Raw genomic sequence first — 25,678 nt, forward strand, 5'->3', positions numbered from 1 at the left:
TGTACAACCTTACAAACAGAACAGAAATTGACTGTTTTAACAAAGGGTCTCAGCAGGATAATGAGTGGTGCACATTATTTCTCACTGTGCATTGATGAGCTCCTTTTGAACTTTGCCAAGATTTAAACAATGGTGACAGGGCTCTGGCACTGGTAGAAAATGTGGGACTTGACAGTGCTTCAGGAATGAGGTTTTCTGTTTGTTTGTTTGACTGTTTTGGTTTTGCAGGAAAGCATATTTTAATCATTTAGACTGGTTATTGGTTATAATTAGATTTTGAGTTTTAAGGATGTTTATGAAATATGAGAAAAATCTGGCCACAACTGTCTTCTGGGGAAAAAACAAAACAAAACAGGATCTCGAGTTGCTCTTATTTATTAAAGGTCATATATTTAAATCCCAAAGTAACAAAAGTTTCTGCAAACTTTTTAATTTCATTGTAAAGATGTATAATTTGGATTATATGAAATTTTTGATATTTCATTTTAATCTACAAAAATGACAATTTTACGTTTCAATTTAACATATTCACTAGTTATCTAATCAACTGATTTGCTCAAACATATTTTTTCTTAAATTTTGACTTTTCAAATACTGACTTGAGATTTTACATGTAGTTCAAATTACATTTCTATTTCTAACATTGATCCTAAGGTGAGAGATAATTATAGTTTTAAACATTAACTCGCCTTTTTAAGCAAGACAAAAATGAACATAATATTTGTATTTGTGTGTGTATGCACAGCCACACACACATGCGTATTCATGTAATTGACTCATCACAGTTGTTGGCTGACAGATGTTGACTAGAGAATAATATTTTAGGAGAAAGTCATTAGTAATCACTTATAAAGACTTTGATGCATTTATAAAGATTATGATCTTGACTAGTGTTTATAAAAAACAGTTTGCCTGAATACGTTTTCTGATTCACAACTTTCATCACACGAGATCCTCCGAAGACCATTCACAGTGCTACCTCTCCACAAAGCCTTTCACATGCCTCCAACATGTCTATATTCTCCCTTACTCTAGGTTTGTTCTCTGTCTCTCATAGGTGTGTGGCGATACTCGCTTCTTCAATCATCTGTTATGTAACTGTATGTTCATGTCTGGTATCTGTCCTCTATTAAATATTCTAGAGGAAAGAGTCCATGTCTAAGTCATCTTTATGTTACTGGCAGTGACTTTCACAAACATTGCACAAAGCAGTCCCTTCGATGAATAAATGAAATAAATGTGTTTCGGGCTCATTTCATGTAGTTATTCATATAATGATATTTACTATACTGCTCTCTTTTATATAATTCCTATACTTTTGCATAATAAATTAAATATTAAAATTTTAATTTCGATGTAGTCCCACTTGGAGAATGAGATGAGGAAAATGGCATTTCCCTGAAAATGAAAGTAACAATACCAAACTCCAATATGTAATGTGAAAGACTAGGTATTTCTACAAACAACCCACCAGGCACATTTCCAAAAGGATTAAAATACCAGAAAAATACTTTTAATTCAAAACAACTAAAATGAATAATATATGAATCCAGACATTTTGAGCTGACATTTGCCCTGATGGCATGTAATTCTCCAAACCTCATAGGTTAGAGCTTGAGTTTTGATGTGCCAGAAGCCAAATCCAGAAGGCATGGGTCCAAAGCAAGATGAATGATCAGACTGGAGATTTTTGTATAATAAAGCCAACACATCCTACAACACTTATATTCAGTGGGTCAACTAGAATAAAGCCCACCTCGCAGATGTAGATGGTGAGAACCCTTTACTGGTTTAGTTTTATACTTAACTAGATGGTAGTAAAATGGAAAATGTTTGCTCTGAGAACTCTTAAAATACTATGCACCATCATATGGTGATCTCCAAATAATAAGAATAAGAATGAGAATAAAAATAAGAATAAGAATAAGAAGAATAATATAATTTTAATAGGCTCTGAATTCATTGTGTCACTAAGCATATGGCAGAAGCTAATATAAACTTTTCTGAGGAAATTCATATTACCAAAAAGTCTCAAGTGCTTCAACAGATAACATAACAAGGATTATGTGTTCTTTGACAATAAAATATTAGGAAGTACTCAATGAACTAACTCTCTGTGAATAAACGTCAACAGAAATATTAAATTGCAGAATCAGACACTCAAGAATATGGGTATTAAAATTATCACTACATACAATATAAACATAAAGTAAGAATATATATTTCATTTCAATGAATACAAGAAGGAATGCAAAACACAAACAACCAGGGGCAGCCGGATGGCTCAGTTGGTTAGAACGTGATCTCTGAACAACAGGGTTGCCAGTTCAATTCTCACATGGGACAGTGAGCTGTGCCCTCCACAACTACATTGAAGACAACGAGCTGCTGCTGAGCTTCCAGAGGGGCAGATAGATGGCTCAGTTGGTTAGAGCACAGGCTGTCAACAAGGATGTGGATTTAATTCCCGCATGGGATGGTGGGCTGTGCCTCAGGCTGTGCCTCCTACAACTAAAGATTGATGGATGGATCTAGAGAACATTATGTTAAGTGAAATAAGTCAGAAAGAGAAAGACAAGTACCATATGATCTCACTTATATGCAGAATCTAAAGAAAAGAATAAGTAAATGAACTAATCAGAAACAGTTTTGGGGACAAAAAGGAAAAAACCGAGAGTTGTTAGATGGGCTGGGGTGGGGATAAGAGGAAAGGTGACGGGATTCGGAAGCAGCTGGTAACCACAAGATGGCCTCAGGGTTTTTGAAAATTAAGTTGGGGAACGTATTCAATATTGTTGTAAAGATTTTGTTGGGTATCCGATGGACACGTGTCCCATTTGGGAGACCACCTCAGGGATACTGTAGATGCCTGATCATGGCACTATACACCAGAAGCTAAATATTAATGAATGCCAACTATAATTTTATATATATAATGTGATGGCTCAGTGTGAGGTCGGAGGGATAGTGGATGGGGAGAGGGAGGTTCACAGTGTGAGGGATATAAATGATGAACGTCTAAGAATTACCTTCTTTTGTACACCTGAAACTAATAAATTAAAATAAAAAAAATTAAAAGAAAGATTGAAAATGGCAACTGGACTTGGAGCTGAGCCACACTCTCCACAACTAGATTAACGACAAAGACTCGGAGCTGATAGGACCTGGAGAAACACATTGTTCCCCAATATTCCCCCAACAAAATCTTTAAAAAAAGAAAAGAAAAAAGAAAGAAAAACCACAATGAGCCAAAAAACCTATGAGAAATTATAAGTGAGATTTGTGAAAAGAACCCAATGTCTTTCAAAAATTAAAATTATAAGAATAAATTCAAACAATTAAGTATACTAGAGATTAGAAAAGCTAAAGTGTGAATTAGTAAAATGGAAGATGTGTCAAAGCAATTATACAAAATGCAACACAGAGGAAAAGAAGTAGGAAAATAATTTAAAAGACATGGAAGTTCCAAAATAAATCTAATCAGATTTGAAAAAAGAAGTAACATATATGAGGAGTAATGGCTGATAATTTTCTAGAATTGACAGATGTTATGAATTCTCATGTAGACTGTCAATGTAAATTAAGCAAGATAAGCAAATGAGAATTTAAATTCATCAAAGAGAGGGGAAAGATTTAAAAATATCAAAGAGAGGGAGGAGAGTTTTAAAGCAGCCAGAAGAACAATACAAAAACAAAAACAAAAAAGATGAAATAATTATATAGCTAACTTCATAACAACAAAGTCAGAAAAGAGTGGGCCAATATGTACAAAGCATGAAGAAAAAATTAACTGTTAATTTAAAATTGCATATCAGCGTAACTTTCTGTCAAAAATGTGGGTGAAATGAAGACAATTACAATAAAAAGACAAAAGGAGTTGTTAAAAAAAAAGGAATTTTCTACCAACAGAAAGGTATATTTCCTAAAGTATATTGTTCTAGAAGATAATACGATACCACAGAAGAAGTTTTATAAGACGGAATCCAGAATAAAGTAATTGGATATGCTAAATTTGTTCAATTTAAACTAATTTTGATTATATAAAATAATAGTATTAATGGTTTATTTGTGACATTAAATAAAAATCTAGTTATAACAAAAATAATAATCGATGTCAGCATCAATTATTGATCAGTTTAGATTCCCTGTATTGTTTTGGATAGCACGTTAAGTGTGCTTGTTAAAAGAGCGACTAAAATAAAAGTAAAAATCAAGCTTATAACTTCAAAATAGAGAAAAAAAGGGGTGAGTCCAAAAAGAACTCATTAAACCCAAAAGAAGTAAAGAAAAAAGAAGAAAATTTAGATGATAAGAATGATAATTTTTAATGAGAGACGATTGATGTTCCTAATCTCTTGTTAATCTAATCAAGAAAAGCTATTTTTTCTTTAAAAATGATAGCCCACTTAATAGTAATGTCTTATAATTTTTATATTAAAAGAGGGAAACTGGATGCCAAGGCCATGAAAATGTTACCAGTTATCAATTTGGGGTCATGGGAAAGGATAAATAAAATTGCACTTCCATTTTTTTTTGTTACTTTTCCTATGACTCAAAAAACGTAATAGTGGTAATAATACTGTTCTTCAATATTTTTTGTGTGTGAAAATGCTAAAATGCTTTCTCTAGAATGCAAAACTGAGACAACTTGGTATCGAAATTCAAAGTTATGGTGCAAGTCAATTCCCATTTAGTAGAAACTGTTTTTTGATTTAGCATTTCCATTTTTGTGATAATACCTGGAGTCTTTTTAAGTTCCCTTAAAAAACAAATATTTGATTTTTTCCCAAGTATATAATAAAAGAGCAATCAGGAGGTAAAAGAAAAGTATTGTGAGGTCCTCTAAGGCTCATTTATGAATCATAAAAGGCTTGATAGCATTAAATACCAATTGCAATGCTAAGGCAGTATGCTGGGAAGCATTCATGTAGCAGCAAAACCATAGCATCCCGAGTCTTCTAAAAAATAATGTAAAATAAGAGTAGATTCCAACCGACTTCCCACTTTGGCATAGTTGTTTTATAAACTGAAACAAAATTCCTTTCTGGTAGTGTTTTGTTTTGTTTTGTTTTGTTTTAAATGTTTTCTTTCAAAATTTCAATAGCACTTGAAGTTATAAAAGGAGTCTTATTAAAAACAGCTTTTATTGACCAACATACTCTCTTACCAACCACAAATGGTAATGATATGAAAATACAAGTTTCTTTAAGAACAAAGCAATTGTAAAGTCCTTTGGCACCTCTAAAAGAGGTAAGCTTAAAATGTTACTTAAAAAAACAAACGCTTCTCATACTGTAATCTACTCAGTTCTAATGAGGTATGGGGGATGAGAATAGGGCTTTAAAAATCTCTAATTTTTAGCTGTAATTATTAAAAATTACCTTTTGTTCTAATAACATATCACACATATAGTCAATTATTTGTTTTAAGTATATTATAATCATGGTTTACTAGCAATCTGGTAAACAAACAAAAAATGTTTAGTAGCCAAGATAAAGCAACACAAAACATTTGGTACCCTTTTGATACAGTAACAGTAATAATAATAACAACAACAAAAACAACTACTTGTCTTGTTTCCTATTTGCCAAGCAATACAATAAGACCTGTGCAGTACATTCATGTCCTAAATGAGAATCAGCTTTTCAAATATGATTTGAAAATTCCTTAAACAGCCTAGTTGTAGAGCTGAATTTAATTTCTATAATTGCACATCAGGTTAAGTACATAGTAGTTTTTTGACTTGATGTTGGTTTTTGTTTTTCTGTTGTTATTTTTTTTTTAATCTGTATACATGAGAGTATCCATCTATGATAAGAGCTTTTTACACAGTAAGTCATGAAACCTACAAGTGGGATCAGTTTCACTGCCCGACATCTTTCTTCCTGCCATTGTCCTTCTTCCCTTCCCTGTGTCACCCCCACGTGTCCCCCATCTTTGCTGTCTCACTGATGTATTTGACTAAGTTAAAAATGTGTACAGTGATGTTTCACTCTCAGATATTAACATTTAGTTCACATCATCATTATATGAAGTATCATATTCCCATTGTACATATGATAAAATTGACCTTAAGACAGGATAAACAACTTTTCCAAGGCTATACAACATATATAGATAGACAGATGATAGATAGATAGATAGATAGATAGATAGACAGATAATAGATAGATACATAGATAGATAGACCATAGATAGATAGATGATAGATGGATAGATGGCACCCAAGTCCCCAAATTTGCACAGTTAAGATGTAATTGTAAATTGGCAGAGTATGACTACACATTATTCCATCACACATTTTGTCAACATTATAACACTAGGTCAGAGAAGCCTGAGCAGATCATTAGGGCTTCTCTGTGCCTCCAGCTGGGGCATATCCTGTGTGAAAGATAAAAGGACAAAGAATTTCATGTAACAAAGAGTGTCTGTGATTAAGCAACCAAAAGTACGGTGTTTCCCCGAAAATAAGACTAAGCCATACAATCAGCTCTAATGCATCTTTTGGAGCAAAAATTAATATAAAACCCGGTCTTATTGAACATAATGTTAGATAAGTCCAGGTCTTATATTATAGTAAAATAAGACCAGATCTTATAGGTAATAGTTCTACAGGTGTTCAAAAAAGTGGCCTCTTTATGGGAGTGAAATGATCAGGAAGGCCTTGTGGAACGTGCCCTAACACAGAACCCTAGAGGTGAATTTAATTAGGTGACAAGGTGAGAGAGCTAAAGGAACCATAAAGGGTCATGGGATTGTGGGAAAGAAATTACAGGTCAACATGAATACTTGAGATTGTATACTGCAGTCTGTATTTTGAGTGGGAAAGCTTTGAGAAGACATTGACGATTAACTAAGTTTCGTACTACAAAGTATTGGTGGATTCCTAAAGAAGAGGCAGGAAGTACTTGGTAAAGACATAGTTTGATTAGATTGGTGGATGTAAAACTGGAAGTTAAGGACAGACCTGAGGTCTATTTTTAACGTGCACATACAGAGACATTGCATGCTACTTTATTAACTCGTGTACGGATGTTTACAAGCGTAAATCTTACTGAAATTTTCCACTGCCAAGGCAGACATCACCAGAGATTTGAAAGCAATTTCACTGCCCTTGTCTCCTTTAAGCAGTCCCATAATAATATGTGCTACTAGCTTATTGCAGCTTAGGTGTTTTCTTTCAGGCTGATGAATAACTCTAGTTGGCTTTACAAATAACATACTCACAACAGTTCTCTCACGAGCCCATAAATGAGCACTAACCATAAGAAATCACACCACCCAAAGCTACAAGTAAAATTTACGCCCAACTTAATACAATGGGTGGATTAGCAAATTTCTGTGAACTCATCTTTACTATGTCAGTTTCAATAGCTAAGCTTGCTTTTAAAAATGAAAAAAAAAAAAACTTTACAAAATATTTTATAAATATTATAGAAAAAGTTATGATACTTTAATTTCAAGAAGAAAATTTGTCACTGTTTATTTCTTTACTTGGCCCTTGAATAGACACTTTAATGGGGGCTCTTAGAAGGTAACATAAAAATAAAAGCATTTGAAAAATATATAAAATATTCTCTAAGGAGCCTGGTGCTTGAGTTTTGTGAAACACTTTCACTAAATATTCTTTCAATAAATATTATTGAATGCTGAGCATTTTCTGCAATTTGTGACTCCTAGTAATTTTCAGTATATTTGAAGCAAATGAATACTCCCAAGTATGTACCATAATAACGACAACTATGGATGCAGTGAACTGATATGGTAAAATGGTGTCCTGATTTAGATTTTAATCATTTTGACAACTCACAAAAATGATCACCTTTTTTAGCTGCCTAAAAGACTTCATTTGAATGGTCCAAGTCATGTCATTATGTTAAAAATTCAAATTATGTTTACCCTGATGGAAAAACCTTTTAAAATTTAAACATTAAAAATATTAAAAAGAGTAGGAAAGCTACATAAAAGAAAAACTACAGAGATTGTTCCTTTCCTTCCTCTGTAGGAGGATATATACTATTAACATTTCATAAAGTATACCAAATAGTGAGTTTCTGGGAGACTTTTATTATGTTTTTAAAAAATGTATTTGAGATGTGCTCATTAAGGTTTTATAGGATTTGAACAAGAAAAGTAAATATCTTCATTTTAATCTTATATATAACTCAAATTTGTCACAATATCAAGCCATAAGACAAGTACAAGGAGGCCCAAAAATATTGTGAATGTTCCTATAATAATTTCTCTGATTAAAACTGTATGAAGTAGTAACTTTAAAAAAAAGGGGAGGTGTTCTTGCTTGGCTGATATCCTAAATACCATTTCTTCCTTTATCTTACCTATTGCCAATGAATTTAATTCTTTATTAACTCCTCTCTATATTTAATTAATTCTAATATAAAACTACCATTCACAAGACATAGACCATTTACGTAGGAAAGCACTGAAATATTTGAACATAAAAGGTTCCAATAAATAAACTTTTCATTAAAATTTAACACTGATTTTACTGACTAGGACACACTTCAAAATTAATGTTAATAGCAATTATAATCCCTACATCTTTCTTATTGTCTAAATATTTTTAGATAGTGTCTAAATATTTTACTTTTTAGTCCTAAACAAGAATATCCATAAACACTATAATAGAAAGATAAAGTAGACATAAACTTTGGGTTAATCATTTATGTTTTCATTTATTGGTTATCTACTATATGTCAGGTACTGCATTAGAAAGTTTATAGACATTATTCCTAATTATTAGAATAATATTATTATCTTTCCCTTATTCCCTTATTCTTAATAATGAACTTTGTAAGCATAGGTCCTAAACTATGGACCTTGGGTTGAGAAAGGATTTTATGAATTTGACCTCCAAGGCAAGGGAAGTAAAAGCAAAAATAAATGAATTGGATTATGTATATCAAACTAAAAAAACCTTCTGGATAGCAAAATAAACCATCAGCAAAACAAAGAGGCAACCAACCGAATGGGAGAAGAAATTTGCAAACAATGCCTTTGATAAGGGGTTAATATCTAAAATATAAAAAGAACCCATACAACTTAACAACAAAAAAATATACAATTAAACTAAAAATGACCTGAACAGACATTTCTCCCAAGAAGACATACAAATGGCCAACAGTTATATATAAAAAAATGCTCAACTTCACTTTAGGAAGTGAAGATTTGCTATTAGGGAAATGCAAATCAAAACCACAGTAATATACCACCTCACACCTTTTAGAATGGCTGTTACCATCAAGACAAGTAATAACAAGTGTTGGTGAGATTGTGGAAAGAAAGAAACACTAACACACTGCTGGTGGGAATGTAAATTGGTACAGCCACTATGGAAAACAGTATAGAGGTTTCTCAAAAAATTAAGACCTAGCAATACCTCTTCTGAGTATCTACCCCAAATTTTGAAAACATTTATTCATGAAGACATATGTACTCCTATGTTCATTGCAGCTTTATTCATGATGGCCAAGATATGAAAAAAACCAAAGCGTCCTTCGACAGATAATTGGATAAAGTAGATGTAGTACATATGTACAATGGAATATTACTCAGCCATAAGAAAATGTAGAAACACTGCCATTTGCAACAACATGGATGGATCTTGAGATTATAATGATAAGCGAAATAAGTCAGACAGAAAAAGCTAAGAACCATATGACTTCACTCAAATGTGGCATATAAAACTGAAAACAACAGATGAACAAGACAAACAAACAAACAAACAAAATCATAGACACAGAAAACAGTTTAGTAGTTACCAGAGCTTACCGGTAAGGGGGCAGAGGTAGAAGAGGGTAAAGGTGGTCAAATATATGGTGATGGAAGGAGAACTAACTCTGGGTGGTGAACACACAATTGGATATAGAGACGATGTATTATAGAAATGTACACTTGAAACCTATTTTTACAAACCAATGTCACCCCAAGTAATTCAAGAAAAAGAAACAAAATCATTTAAGGTACAGTTCACAATGTTTTTTAAAAGAACATTATTTTTATTATTTCTTACTGCATAGCAATTTTATACCTTGATATAATGGAAAATGTTGAAACAAACTTAAATGTTACAAAACATAAAGTTGAATACAATTTATAATATTAAAAAGATAAAGGTTTATTTCAGAAATGAATTAATTAATACTACTGCGAGATTATGAAAGAATGCTTTCTTGGACAAGAAAAAAATGTTTGGCTTTTTCAATTAAAAAATTAAAATAAAATGTGTCCTCCTGTTTGAATATGCTTAATATTCTTTATTTTTGTATGCAATCTTATTTTGTGCTTTTTGCCTATAGATTTCTTGCATCTCTAAAGATAAGAATTATCCTATCCTAGTATAGGAAATTCTTATCATGAAATTTAGATTTGCATCTCCCATTCTCTCTGTTGAGTAGAAAGTTAGCATTATAAAAGAGAAAAAAATATTCCGTGTTGGAAAACCACATTCCATTTTACAAATTAAAAGCAAGTACTTCAAAATATTAAGTCATTAAATACTAGCTAAATATAGACAGATAGCTCTCTATAATAAAACTATACCTCCATTAGATTCTTTATATTTCATGGCAAAAATAAGACATACTTTGAATACAATTATTGAAGAAAATAGATGCTTACAATATATTATGCCCCTTTGACATTATTAATCCCTGACCACCACACACATACACACACACACACACACACACACACACAGTAAATCTGTTAGCAATCTAACAATGGTATAAATAATGAGAAAAAAAGACTTACGTGATCAATTAATTCACGGACCATTCCATTCCACTGTCCATTGGCATCATCTTGGGCTCCATATTTCCCATCCTCCACAAGTCTAATTTCATATGTAAAGCCAAGGATTGTAGATAACTCTCTGAGAAGGTCAATGCAATAGCCCTCAAATCGATCATTCCCATACAGAGGTTTGTCAGACTTCTTAAATAGGACATAGGGTTCTTCCTGGAAACAGTGAACATAAAGGTAGGGGCTATAAATTAATCATAGAACTTACTACAGGGATTATAGCTTTCCTTAAAAGATAGAAAATTTCACATTAATCTAGGGTTGAAGACAATGTTTTTTTCTTACTATAATTAATACAGTTTAAAATACCAAGAAGGCAGATTATTTCAGGACTATCGGTGCCTCACAAAAGAAAACGTAAATAATGTAATTTCACCATGGCTTTATGATAAAAATGTTATACATCTTATACCACATATATCACATGTGATAATAATGTCAAATGTGGCATATGCCACATAATATATAATAAAAATAGATATAACAGATATAACATATAATACAAACAGATATAATTTCACAGTGATTACAATGCACCCATTTGAATTATACCATTTAGTCAATATCTGTTGTGCCATTTCAGTGAGATCTATTGATAAAAAAATGGAAGAAAATGTCATTGCCTAACTGCCTACCATGTGCTAAGAACTCGATGAGGGACTTTTACATACTATACTATCACATTTTGTTCTAACAACCATGAAAATTAAAATTACCATATTTAATTACAGGAGAAAAGGTAGAAGCTTACTTTAGAATATTAAAAAAGTAACATTTATCAAGTGTTTATGCATTCATCCAACATTTTATGGACCGCCTGTTATGAGCCAGGCTCCTCTGTTTAATAGAGAAAGCCCTGCATCATGAAGTTTATGATATATAGGAGAAAAGCAATAATGAATGCCTAAACAACACATAACTTCAGATGCTGAATAATGGTGAAAAACATAAAATAGGATACAGAACAACAGCAAGGTGCTAGGCAAGTAAGAGAAAATAAAACAAAATTGAGTAATATATCTGGGACTCTTTTTCTGAGATTTGAATGAGGTGGAACCTAAAAGAGAAGGCGTCTAGTCATTTGAAAAATCTGAAAGAAGAGAATTTCAGGCTAAGGACATAGCAAGTAAAAAGTCCTGAGATCAAAATGACACTGGACTGATGCAAGACGAGGACAACAGCATCAATATGACTGAAGTCACATCCAGTAAGTACGGGAATTAGCTGAACAAGGTGAGAATGAAGAGAGTGAGGAGCCAAATCCTATAAAGCTCTGCAAAGCAGGCCCTATTAAAAAAATGTGTATATTTACATAGAGAAGTGCTGAGAGAATCCATCCATTAGCATATTTTATTGGGGGCAGGTGGAGCATGGTACAATAGACTGTACTGTAAATAAACTAGAGTGCAATTGGCTCTACTACTTACTATTCGACCATATGCAAAGCCTCTGGAAGTTGCTCTCTTAGAAAAGGACACTGAAAAGTGAACAAGCTTAGGAGTCTGTCTTGCCATGCCATCTAGGAATGTCATCACCTTCTTCCTGACCTCATGAGAACAAGTCATCCAAAGATGGCCATCATATCTAGAGGATATGACATGACAGCAATGTGTCGGCTTACCCATACTCACCTCAGAAACAAAACTAATTCCATCTTCCTTCCCATCCTTGTGACCTGGCTTATCCCTCTCCTGTTCATGAACCCTCCAGACTGACCAGTTGCCTGTTCTTCTGATACTCCACTGTGTTAAAGAAGTTCTGCTCAGAGATCAATGCATCGTTCCATGTCTTCATCTATTTTTTTGGAATGTCCTTTCCACCTCCCTGCTTTACTGGACTTTACCCTGAATTCACTGCTTCTCCTTCAGCCTTCTTTCCTGGAGACTATCTTCAGAATCACCATCACATCCCTCAGGAATAGAGGCACATTTGGTGTCTTTCCTCCCCTCTAGGTAGCCCCAGACTATTTCTTCCCCTGCCTTGTGTGATAACCTCTGCTCCTCTGCAATTCATGCCACGCTATTACACCAAACTCTTTCTTTACCCTTGCTATCATCCAATGAAATCTGAATCAGAAAATTTACTAAGTGAGAAGGGAAGCCTTTACTTTTCAAATTTTTAGCTACCAGATTATAATTTTGTTTTCTAGTGTTGCCACATTATTTTCCCTTGACTTTCTCCGACTACAGTAGGAACTCCCTCTCAGGATCCTTCGCTGCTGTCTCTTTTCTACCTTGTTCTAAATATTGATAATCCTTAAGACTTGGTTTATGGCCTCTGATCACTTTTATTAACATTTATCCCTAAATAATATGATTCACACATATCAAATTTAATAACATATTTATGCTGATTACTTAAATATCTGACTCAGACCTCTCCAAATGAGCTTGGGGCCAAATATTCGGGCAACTGTCATCATCACTAATGTTCATAGGCATCTCACATCCTTTAATTCCCACATGAAATGATTTTCTCCAAAATCTACCTTTTCAGTTTATTTCTGGTTTCAGAAAATGGTACCATGATCTATCCAGTTATTCCAGCCAGTCACTGAGGCATCATCCTTTCTTCCCACCTTTATCCCCCCCCCCTTTTTTTGGCTCATTCTTTACAGCATAACAAAAATAATCCTCTTAAAGTATGCATTGAATTATATCCCCATCACTACTTCAAGCCACCCAATGGATTGCCAATGCATTTAGAAAAACATTCAAATTTTTCAAATTTTCTGCCACAACCCCTAAAACCTGTTGTTCTACCAGTTGATCTCATCTTGGTAAGTGGCTCCAGAACTCACAGAATTGATCAAGTCAAATGCCAGGGAATCTCTCCTGCTCTCTGTCCTATATTTTGGAAATCTTGCAAGTTCTCTCATCAAAACATATCTTGAACCTATCGATGTCCATCACAGTTCATGCAATCTTTATTCCTTATCTGGATTCCCATAGTAGCCTCTTCTTTCCACTTACATGTCCCCACAGTCCATTCTCCACAGAAAGTCTTAGTGATCTTGTAAAAATTAAATATGATTGTATGGTGCATTTGCTTAAAACCCAACAGTGGCTTTTTATTAAAACTAGAATAAAAGCAAAACTGCTTGCCCTGGCTTTCAAGGCCCTGCTCACTTTTTTCTCTGACTTTAGCTTCTCATTCCTCTCTCTCTCGTTATATTCCAGATACATTGGCCTCTCTTCTGTTCCTCAAACTTGTCAAGTTCATTTCTGACTGGAGGCATTTGCATTGTCTTATCTTCCTCCTTTATGACTAGAAGGTTCTTTCTTAAGATCTTCACTTGGCTGTTTCATTCTCATCTTTCAAGTCTCTGCTCAAATATAACTTTTTCAGAGAAAAAAAAAAAACACTAGTACATAGAAATTGTTTCAACTTTCTAAGTTAGCCTCCATTGTTTTACCTTGATTAATTTTCATCATAGCATTTACCCCAATCTGAAGTATGTATGTTTGTGTGTACGTACATATGTATTGGGTTGTATGTTTCTTTCTTTCCATATTAGGATATAAACTCATAAGTTTAGAAACATTAGAGATTATACTTGTTAATATATTTCAGGGCCTATCAAAATGACTGGCAACCAATTGGTGCTGAGAAAACGTGCTAAATGAATAAAATATTCATTATGAAGCATTACACTCTTTTACTCTCTCCAATCTCATCTTCTTTTTAAATTCTAAATATACTGTTTTCTTTCATTTCCTTAATCACCAAGCTATTTTCTACCCAAGAGTCTTTTAACATATTGTACTGTTTACCACTTGCCCTTCAAACAGTGATCTCCTGGGCTTCCTTTATGGCTCAAATTAAATGTGAAACCTTTCCTGGGCTATTTATCTAAAGAAAATCATGTTATTCCTATCTCAATCCTTTATTTATTTTCTCATAACAATTAATTAATCTTCCATTATTTTATTTGTTAGTTTATTTGATTTTTTTGTCTCACTTCCCTGAAAAATAACATTCATACTGATTCATACCGTGCGCAACACAATGCCTGGCACATAACAGGTGCTAAGCAAATACTGAATTGAATTATTTTGATTTGATATTTCAATTGAATCAACTGAATAACTGTTTGATAAATTTGTGAATTTTCTGACTCAGTTTTCTCATCTCTAAGTAAATTTAACAATGCTTTTAAAGTTCTTATGTGAATTAAATGACAGGAGCCTGGTAACTATTAGTCCCGATATTATTTAATTATTTTAACTTCCCAATAATTTTCAATGGGTTTTTAATAGACTTTCCTTTAGAGAAGTTTTAGGTTTACAGTAAAATTGAATGGAAAGTACAGAATTCCCATATACTTCTTGTTTGCACATAGGCCTAGCCTCTCCCACTATCAACAACTCCCACCAGAGTGATGTTTTGTTTTGTTTTTTGATGATTCTACATTGTGCTCTGCCTGTTCATTCCTCCATGTTCCCTAAGCACAAGCAACCACTGATCTTTTTTATTATCTCTACAATTTTGTTTTTTTCCCAAACGCCATATAGTTGGAATCACATAGTATGTAGCTTTTTCTGATTGGCATCTTTGACTTAGTAATATGCATTTAAGTTCCTCCATCTCATATTATGTCTAGATAGCTCATTTCTGTTATTGCTGAATAGTACTCCATTGTCTGGATGCACCACAGTTTATTTATCTACTCATCTACTGAAGGTCATTTTGGTTGTTTCTAAGTTTTGCTAATTATGAATAAAGCTCCAATAAACATTCACGACAAGATTTTTGTCTGGATATAAGTTTCAACTCATATGGTTAAATGCTAAGCCATTGTTACATCATATGTTAAGAATATGTTCAGTTTTGTAAGAAATTGCCAAACTGTCTTCCAAAGTGGTTGTACAATTTTGCATTCCCACCAGTAATGAATGAGAATTCATGATGCTTCACATCCTCACCATCATTTGTTGTCACGGTTCTGGACTTTGGCTATTGTAATAGGTATATGGTGGTTTTTCATTGCTGCTTTAATTCACAATTGCCTAGGGACATATGATACTGAACATCTCTTCATATGCTTCAATAAAGTGTTATTATGATGATTTTACAGTTGTCATTTTCAGAGAAGTTAAATAATTTCCCCAGGTCACATAACTATGATGAGATAAAGAACAGCTAAGAAGAGGCAAAGAAAAGATTTGAACTCAGGCTTTCTAAACTCCAGGATATATATACTTTTCCCACTAGTATATGTTGTTTCTGTTACCATAAGATAATTTGTGGAAAATCCATAAATGCTGGATTTTTAAATGGAGTTAGGTCAAAAAACCTAAAAATCAGAAATTAATCTGTAACTTAATTCAAAGCTAGCTATTTGGGCTTACTATAAGTTTAAAAGCACAGTTAGGACCCTGTCTAATTTTTATGTACCAAGCGATCACATATAAATTTTATTCCCCAGAGATACACTGAGAATGTGACAGATACAGTACTCTTCCATCCTTGTCGTTATAATACCTATTTTCCTCTTTACTCTTCCTGGCCTCCTAGCCTTTTAAGTTAGAAAACATGATTCCATGGATCATAGTTTTAATGATTTTGTTACCTCGGAAGGAGGAATAACTATATCTAAACAACTTTCCTGTGCTGAGCATTCACATTTTAGGCATATCCAGGTGTCTCTTTTTCTGTTTTTCTGCTACAACTTTTGAATTCTTTTACCATAATATTTATCATATTGAGTAGTGAGTGCTAATTAACATATATAGCTTCTAAACTAGACTTGAACAATTTATATGGTAAGAAAGTTACTTAAATTTGTAGCAAGACCACAATCACCAGGCATATAGAATTACAAATAAAATGACTCTAGTGAATTAAATGGGAATGGATTGCTCTGGTCAACTGGGGAAGCGAAGGGAACTTGATCTTGAAGGAAAATATTTTAATACAGGTAGGTTCCCCTATGGGGTTTGAGTATGGTGGTAATAAATCCTCAGGTCACTAACCCACAAGCAGAGGGTTAGAGACTTAAGAAGAACATACCATATTTCCCAGCAGAAGAGAGAACAGCCTGAGAATTTAGGGCTGGTGGAATGGGAATCAAAAGAAGCATGTTGGTACAATAGATGAAACTTTCGATTTCATATTTTTGTTTCAGTCAGTTGCTGACCTAAATAAATGGATGTATACTGTTTTATTTAAAAGTCACAAACATTAACCATTTGTCAAGATCCCTGCACTAATAGCACTATCTAATATTTTCCAATAAGTTATTTCGTGCCAGGTCCTATTCTGACTGCTTTCCTGGGATTAACTTATTTATTCCACATGACAGCCATGTGAGGTTCGTAATATTATTATTTCTATTTTAAAGATGAAGTAACAGAGGGCAGGGGTGCTAAGTTTTTGCCTAAGGTCCACACAGCCAGAACATACAACTCAGGTAGCCAGACTGCTGAACCACTAAACACCACACATTAAATCATTCTCACATTAAATAATTCCTAGTGATCACTTCTGAATTCCATGTGAATGCGTAATTGCACATAGCTCATTAAATAACTTAATATGCACTGTATGGCTTTATCACCTTTTTTCAATCAACTGGGATTAACCACTGGGCTATGCCACATGTAAAATGGCAATACATATACTCATTAAACAAAGTAATAAAAACATTATAAAAAAATAGAAGTAAGTATATAATCCAAAGAATTCATTTTTAAATCACAAATGATCTCCTTTCCAAAGACAAACATATGTTTTTAACATGAAAGTACAGAATTTATGAAAATTGCATATTTTAAAAGCATCAGATTTAAGTAGCAATATACGAGAGTCTAAGAACATGCTTATTTTTCCTATTCACGTAACTGAATCATCATTGTCTCTATTTTCAATTTTTGTTCCAAAATATTTATGGCATACTTTTTGTACAAATTCACTTGAACATTAGAAAAAAAAATTATTTGATGAAAGTTAGTGATTACTTAACACTGTAGGAGGCATGTGAGGGATATATGTGCACCAGGTACAAAAGCAGAGCAAAAATTTCAAAAATTATTATGCTATTTAAGCATCATTAATCTAGCTTTTCATAGTAACCATCTGACCTATTAACTTGATTTATTTCACCTATAACCTAATAAGAAAACTTCCTTCATAGACAAATAAGTTTATTGATGCCTGTGAGATTAAAAAGCCTATCTGTCTCTCTCTCTCTCTCTCTCTCTCTCTCTCTCTCTCTCTCTTGCTCGCTCTCTCTCTCAGGTTTTCATATTACTAGAAAAAACCATGTGGTCTGAGTGCATACTTTTTAGTATTTATGGATCTCCACAATATCAAATATCATTATTCCCATATTTAATTCTGATAAGTAAGACACGGTTTTCCAGCTATGGCTCCTCTCTCCAGCTACACTGTGTCACCAGGTAGTTTACATCAAGTTATGACTATCCTTTAGATTATCTTTCTCTGTTTCACACAGCACAAGGATAAATAATAATCTCACGTAAGAAAAGAAAAATGGTACCAGAAGCAATTACTGTACCACATATTGAGTTCAATGAATAATATGATAAAACTCTCCTGGGCAACTTTACTGATTTCTCATACAGCCTTAAATCTCCACATCAGCATTTGCTAGAGGTAAAGGCACTTCATTCCAGTGGCATGTGTAATAAGGATTTGTCAGCACTTCCACTATCAACCTCAGTTTTAAGGAACCCAATAACTCTTGTATTTTTATCTGCATTAGACTGGGAGTTGGCACCCAATAAACCTAAAATGAAGTTCTAAAAAAGTGAAATATGTTTTAAGGTTCAGGTGAAAAAGTGTTTTGTTTAAATATAATACAACTTTATGCTTTTAAGTGTATAACTCATATATCCTTCAGCCCATATCTACAGAGGGCTAAATTACCCTTCACATGTGTTAACTCTTGAACTATCAGTCTTACCCATGACATTCTAAAGACAGGGACATAAAAATGCAAATTAATTGTATATGATATGCTATTGCAATGAAAGGCTAAACTAACTAATTTATGTATTTATTCAAACATGTATTGAACTCCTGTTATATACCAGCACTCTTTTAAGCTCCAGGTGTACAAGAGAAAACAATACCGAAAAATCCATGCCCATGTGGAACTTCCAATCTAGTGATGAATTTGAGATTCTAATCCATTTTATATTATTTTGTGTTATTTACATGGCTATTCTGCTTCATTAATCATTCGAATAGAATATCACTATAGAGTACATTTTAAAGAAACACAACTGTTTTTCTTGCTTTAGAGCATTCTGGTGAATCTCAGGACCTATGACACTGTGGCCCGCAAATCATCAATTTAGGTAAACATAAATATTTAGTTAACCCCAGCCTGGTTCTGAATTTATGCTTATGACCAGACACCTTTAGAAATTACTTTGTAGAAACTAGCTGAAATTCGAATTGCTTATGTGTAATAACATCTTCAATTAAGAATAGCATTAAAGTATTTATATTGTACACATTTATATTTATATTTATATTGTTAATAACTTAATTTTTCCTCAATGAAGATAGGGTTGACAAAAAAAAAAAATTATAGCCATTTTTTTTTTAATGGCTCCTTATGAGCCAAATGAAAATAATGTTACGGAGATTATAACTTAAAACTGAGTAGTTCATATTTTCCCAATAATCATTTATATCTTTCTATTTTCTGAACCTTATGTACATACTCCTTATATCTTATCACTGTACTAACACTGAGCACTAATAAGTAATAAGAGAGCAACTTGGTTTTCAAAGAGGGTGAAGATCAAGGTACATGCTGAGAACTTAACTGGAAGTAGAAGGCTAATGAACAGGCAACATAAAGAGCAAGGGCAATGATTCTGCTGAAGTTGCCTCCTCAGGAAAGTGAGTCAGCTTTTTAAAAACTATAGAACTTACACTTTAACATGAGAAAATTTTAAAAAGAAAGATAAAGAAAAAACAGACCTAAACATCTTACCCTGGAATGCTCAAAATAATGCAAAGTGGAGAGCCAAGCTGTTAAAAGGGAGGTTAAAGATGCAGGGACATTGCAAGAAGGATGCATGGACAACAATACTAGGAAGATGGACATTTCTTTAACAGATATGTTATCAACTTTCTGTAACTATCTGACCATGGACTATCCCATTGTTCTAATAAGCAACACTTCTGGGTAGAATAAGAACATAGAATGTATGATATGACCCAGTGAAAAAACAGCTTGTTAACAATGATAACAATAGGAATGTTTCCTCAATACTAATATATGTTTCCAATTGGCATGTTTTAATTTTAATTGGACATCACCATCCCTGTATGGAATAGTGAACTAACTCTAAGCAAATATAATAACTCCAGAAGTGATCAAAGAGTTATCATGCTATTCTAAGAAAATACAATTTAAAAGTTTTATATGTTATTTTAACAAGATGCATGCAGATGTTTACATTTGAAAATTTCATGCTAAAAAACAAATGTAAAAGTTTTTGTTGTCCATCCATCCAAAGCATCCATGCATGCATTCATTAAACAAATATTTTTATGTTAGTTCTGTACATTGATATGTAGAACAGAAGTCAGCAAAATTTGTCTAAAAAACTGAATAGTAACTATGTTTGGCTTTGCGAACAATACAGTTGAAACTACTCAACTCTGCCACTGTAGAGCAAAAGTAGCCATAGAACCAGTGAATAAGCTGGGGGGAAAACTGTCAGTTTTTAGGATTCATTTTTTTTTTTTTTAAGGAACTCTAGAATGTAAAAAATAATAATAATAATTAAATAAATAAAATAAATCTTGGGGAATGCTTTGTGAAGAGAAAACCTGTAGATTTTGGTAGAAGAGTTCCGTTACTACTCTCCTCCACTCCTCAATTCTGTAGCAGCCTTGAAGATGGCAGCCTGCATTCCCGGTGAAGGTTGTGAGTACCATAGGGAACAGTATGGGCTCATTCCCAAAAAAGGCAGCTCTGTTTTCACTTGTGTAATGGTTCCCTGAAGGATTGGCTTAAGGACTTTGCTTTTTTTTTTTTTTCTAAACAAAAGCTTTCCCAAAGCTGAAGCTCCTTCATAGGTGGTATTTTCATAAGTGTTTAAAGGCAAATAGATTGCTCACTTTCTTCCTGAGCAAGAGATAACAGCAAGGGCAAGAAAAAGATGGACCGAAATTCCTGGAACAGAAGAGGCTGGGAAAAGAGACACTTGAAAGCATGAGGGCTGTGAAAAGCTCCAATGTATTGAAGGGAATTTAAAAACCACATATATGATTATGACAGTGTGTGTGATCAGAAAAACCTAAGAAGACTTTAAGCATTTATCTCTGGCTGGACTTCAGGATCTGTGCAAGCAGGGAGGGAGAAAGAGCAAATTGTGAAGTGCATGGCTAAACAGTAAAGTAGTGTTCTGATACACAAACAAACTATAAAGATGGGCAGAAGTTTTGTTTGTTGTTATTTTGTTCCAGGAGTTTAAGGAAATCTCAGTAAAATAATTAGAAGATTGCCACTAGCCTCACAAACACAGACTGCAGTGGCCACATGTAACAAAAAATACAGACTTTAGAAAATCAGCTCAACAAGGTCAATAATCCAGTAAATGACAACCACAACGAAAATTAACATCAAATCTGTGGTGGAGGCTGAAATTTAATTTACATGCTTGCTACATTACAATGTTTAAAATGTACACATTTCAATAAACTATTTTGAGGTATGGAAAGAAACAAGAAAATACAACCCATTTATAGAAATTGTCTTGACAGAGAGCAGCTATCGGACCTACTGGAAGAGCTTTAAATCCACTGTTTTAAATATAATCAAATATAATTAAAGAGATAAAGGAAATCAGAGACAAAGAAATGAAAGAGGCCATGAGAATAATTTCTAACAAAATAGAGAACATCGGTGAATAAATAAAATTATAAAAAGGAACCAAATAGAAATTATGTAGGTGAAAATTTCAGTAACTCAAGTGAAAATTCACTTGAAAATTCAATACCAGATCTGAGCAGTAGGAAGAAATAATCTGTCATTTTTTATTTTTTCTTTTTACTGAAGATAGGTAAATTGAAAATATTCAGTCTGAAGAACAGAAAGAAAAGTGAATGAGGAAAAATGAACAGAGTCAAAGGGACTGTGAAACACCATCAACTGGACTTACAAGTGTACACGACTCCAAGAAGACAGGAAAAAGAAAAGGGATGGGGGGAGGGGTACAGAAAGTACATTTAAAGAAATAATGACCAAGTTCTCAAATTTGATGAAAAATAGTATACAAGAAGCTCAATGAACTCCAAGTAGAAAAAGACCATAGTTCATAGTAAAAAATATTATTATCAAACTATTGAAAGACAAAGGTAAAATTTTGAAAGCAGCAAAAGAGAAGTGGTTTGTCGAGTACATAGATGTTTAATATGATGTCAATTTTCATTAGAAACCATGAAGGGCAGGAAGCTGTGGTTTTTTAAAGTGCTAAAAGAAAACACGGTGAACCCAAAAATCTATATGCAGCAAAACTATCCTTCAAAAAATGAAGGTGAGGCGTGGCTGGTTGGCTGAGTTGGTTAGAGTGCAGTGCTCATAACACCAAGATTGCTGGTTTGATTCCCACATGGGCCAGTGGAAATCACTGGTTAGTTAGTTCTCCACAACTGGATTGAAAAGAATGACTTGATTTGGAGCTGATGGGTTCTGGAAAAACACACTGTTCACCAATATGCCCCAATAAATTATTTTAAAAATGGAGGGTGAAATTAAAACAGTCTCAAATAAGTAATAGCTAAGGGATTTTGTTGCTAATAGACCTGCCATAGAAGAAATGTGAAAGAGAGTCCTTCATGATGAAATGAAAGGACACCAGACAGTAAATTTAAGACATAGGAAAAAAAAAACAAAAAACAAAAAAAACAAACAGGAAAGATCACTATATTGGTAAATATAAAATCTCGTATTATTTTCCTTTCTGGTTTGTAACTCTTCTGTTTATCATATATTATTTAAAAGACAAATGCATGAAACCATAATGATAAATCTATGGTAACAGGCACAAATATATAAAGATGTCATAGTGATAATAAAAATGTAGCAGGGCAGAAATATATAGAAAGAAAGTTTTTTTTTATATACTACTGAAACTATATTAATATTAATTCAAATGAGATGGTTATATATTAGGATATTAAATGTAATCCCTATAATGACCAGTATGAAAATAAGGAGAAAGATAGAGAGAAAAGAGAGAAAGAAAGGTATCAAAACAGTACTCCACAACAGGTCAATTAAATGAAAAACAAGGCAGCAATAGAAATAGAGAAATAAAAAACATTTAATACATATAGAAAGCAAACAGCAAAATGGCAGAAGTAATCCGTTCTTTATCAGTAATTACATTAAATATAGATGGATTAAATGGCAATGATTGGCAGAATGCATTTGAAAAAAAAAATTTAAAATATATGATTCAACTATATGGTAGCCATACAAAACTCACTTTAGATCCAAATACACAAACAGGTTGAAAGACAAAATGTGGAAAATGTATTCAAGCAAATAGTAACCAAAAGAGTGACTTTCTAATATAAGCAAAATGGAGTCTAAGGCAAAAATTGTTAAATGAGAAAACAGATATAAAATATTAAGAAAAGAGTCAAGAAGATAAATCAATTATAAGCACATAAGAGAACTAAAATATATGAAACAAAAATAACAAGAAATTAAGGGAGAAGAAGACAGTGCTACATTAATGGTTGGAGACTTCCAAATCTCATGTTCAATAATGAATAGAACAACAAAACAGAAAATCAACAAGAAAATAGAGGACTTGAACAAAACTATAAATGAAGTGGACCTAATAGATATTTGTAGGACACTATCCAAGAACACCAGAACACTCCTTCTCAATTGCACGTAGAATGTTTTCCAGGATAGTCCATAATTTAGGCCACAAAATAAATCTTAGTAAATTTAAGAATTTGATATCACACAATGTACTTTCTCTAGCCATAATGGAATGTGGCTGGAAATCAATAACAGAAGTAAATCTGGCAAAGTAACAAATATGTGGCAATTGAATTAAACTGTTAATGAATGTGTCACAGAGGAAATTAGAAGACAAATTAGAAAATACCATGTAATGAGTGAAAGCAAAATCAGTACAAATCAAAACTTATTTAACATAGTAAAAGCAGTGCCCAGAGGATATTTATGATTGTAAATACATTAAAAAACGAGAAAAAATCTCAAATCAATAACCTAAATTTTACCTTTAAGAACTAAAACATGAGATCAAACTAAACACAAACTTGTAAAAGAAATAAAGGTTACTGTGGATATAAATAAAAAATAGAACAGAAAAATAGTTGAAAGAATAAATGGAACCAAAAGTCGGTTCTTTGAAAAGACCAACAAAATTGACAAATCTCTAGGCTAGACCAACCAACAAAAAAATACTAGAGAAGTTTCAGGTGAAAGAAGAGGCCATTCGTATTAATCGTATAGAAATATTAGATGTATAAGAGAGCTATAGGAGCAACTGTACACCAACAAATTAGACAATCCAGATGAAATGAACAAATTCCTAGAAAGACATAACTACCAAAACTGACTCAAGAAGAAATAGAATATCTGAATAGACCGTTAGCAAGTAAAGATATTGAATTGGTAATCCAGACCCTCCCAAAAAAGAAAAACCCAGAACAAGATGACTTCCCTAGTGAATTCTACCAGCATTTAAAGACTTGGCACAAATACTTCTCAAACTCTTCCAAAAAATAAAATATAAGGCAACATTTCATAATTAATATATGGGGCTATCATTATCCTAATACTAAACCAGACAAACTCTTCACAAGACAATAAAACCACAGACCAATATCCCTTAAGAATATTGTTGGAAAAAACTCCTTAACAAAATACAGACAAACCAAATCCAACAACATATCGAAAGGGTTATATGTCTTGACTACATGAATTTTAATCTAGGAATTCAAGGATGGCTTAATGTATGAAAATCAAGGTAATACACCAGATGAGTAGAATCAAGGAGAAAAGCTACATGACCATCTCAATTAATCTAACAAAGGCAGTTGACAAAATCCAACACTCATTCATGATTTAAATTAAGAAAAAGAAACTTAAAATAAAAATAGAAGAAAATTTATTCAATACATAAACATTTCCTCAACAGAAGACATTATATTCAGTGATGAAAGACTGAAAGCTTTCACCAGAAGATCAGGAAAAAGACAAAAATGTCCACTTTTACCATTTCTATTCAACATTATATTGGAAGGTCTAACTGGAGCAACAAGGTAAGAAAAAGAAATAAAAGGTAAACAAAAGTTAGAAAGGAAGAATTAAAATTAAATTCTTGCAGATGACATGATGTCACATATAGAAAATCCTAAAGACTCCACAGATAATAGAACTAATTAGACCTATTAAAACTAATCAACTAATTTGGCACAATTACAGAATACAAGATCAACATAGAACTTATATATTGTATACTGACACACTAGCACTAAACAATCTAAAGAGGAAATTAAGCCAACAATTCCACTTATAGAAGCATCAAAAATTGTTTAGTAATAAATGTAACCAAGGAGATGCATGATTTATAAATTGAAAATTTATATATATATATAAAATTTATATATATATATAAAATTATATATATAAATATTTATATATATATTTATATATATAATATTTATATATAATTTTATATATATATATAAAATATATATATATATATATATATATATATATATATATATATTGCTGGGGAAAAAAAGAGAAGATCTAAATAAATGGAAAGACATAGATTGGAAGACTTAATATTGATATGATAGCAATAATTCCCAA

The 25,678-nt window shown here is 32.7% G+C and overlaps 1 protein-coding gene across 2 annotated transcripts in view; it reads right to left on the bottom strand.

Moving 5' to 3' along the window:
• The window catches only part of GRIK2 (glutamate ionotropic receptor kainate type subunit 2), a 606,408-nt gene that overhangs the window by 168,365 nt on the left and 412,365 nt on the right, over positions 1–25,678 (bottom strand). For both annotated transcript variants that reach the window (XM_081036880.1, XM_081036881.1), the window contains exon 11: positions 10,774–10,980. In XM_081036880.1, the coding sequence (XP_080893006.1) occupies positions 10,774–10,980 (207 nt within the window). The remainder of the gene's footprint in view (positions 1–10,773; positions 10,981–25,678) is intronic.

The sequence above is a fragment of the Rhinolophus hipposideros genome (genome assembly GCF_964194185.1).
Source record: "Rhinolophus hipposideros genome assembly, chromosome: 3".
NCBI lineage: Eukaryota > Metazoa > Chordata > Mammalia > Chiroptera > Rhinolophidae > Rhinolophus > Rhinolophus hipposideros.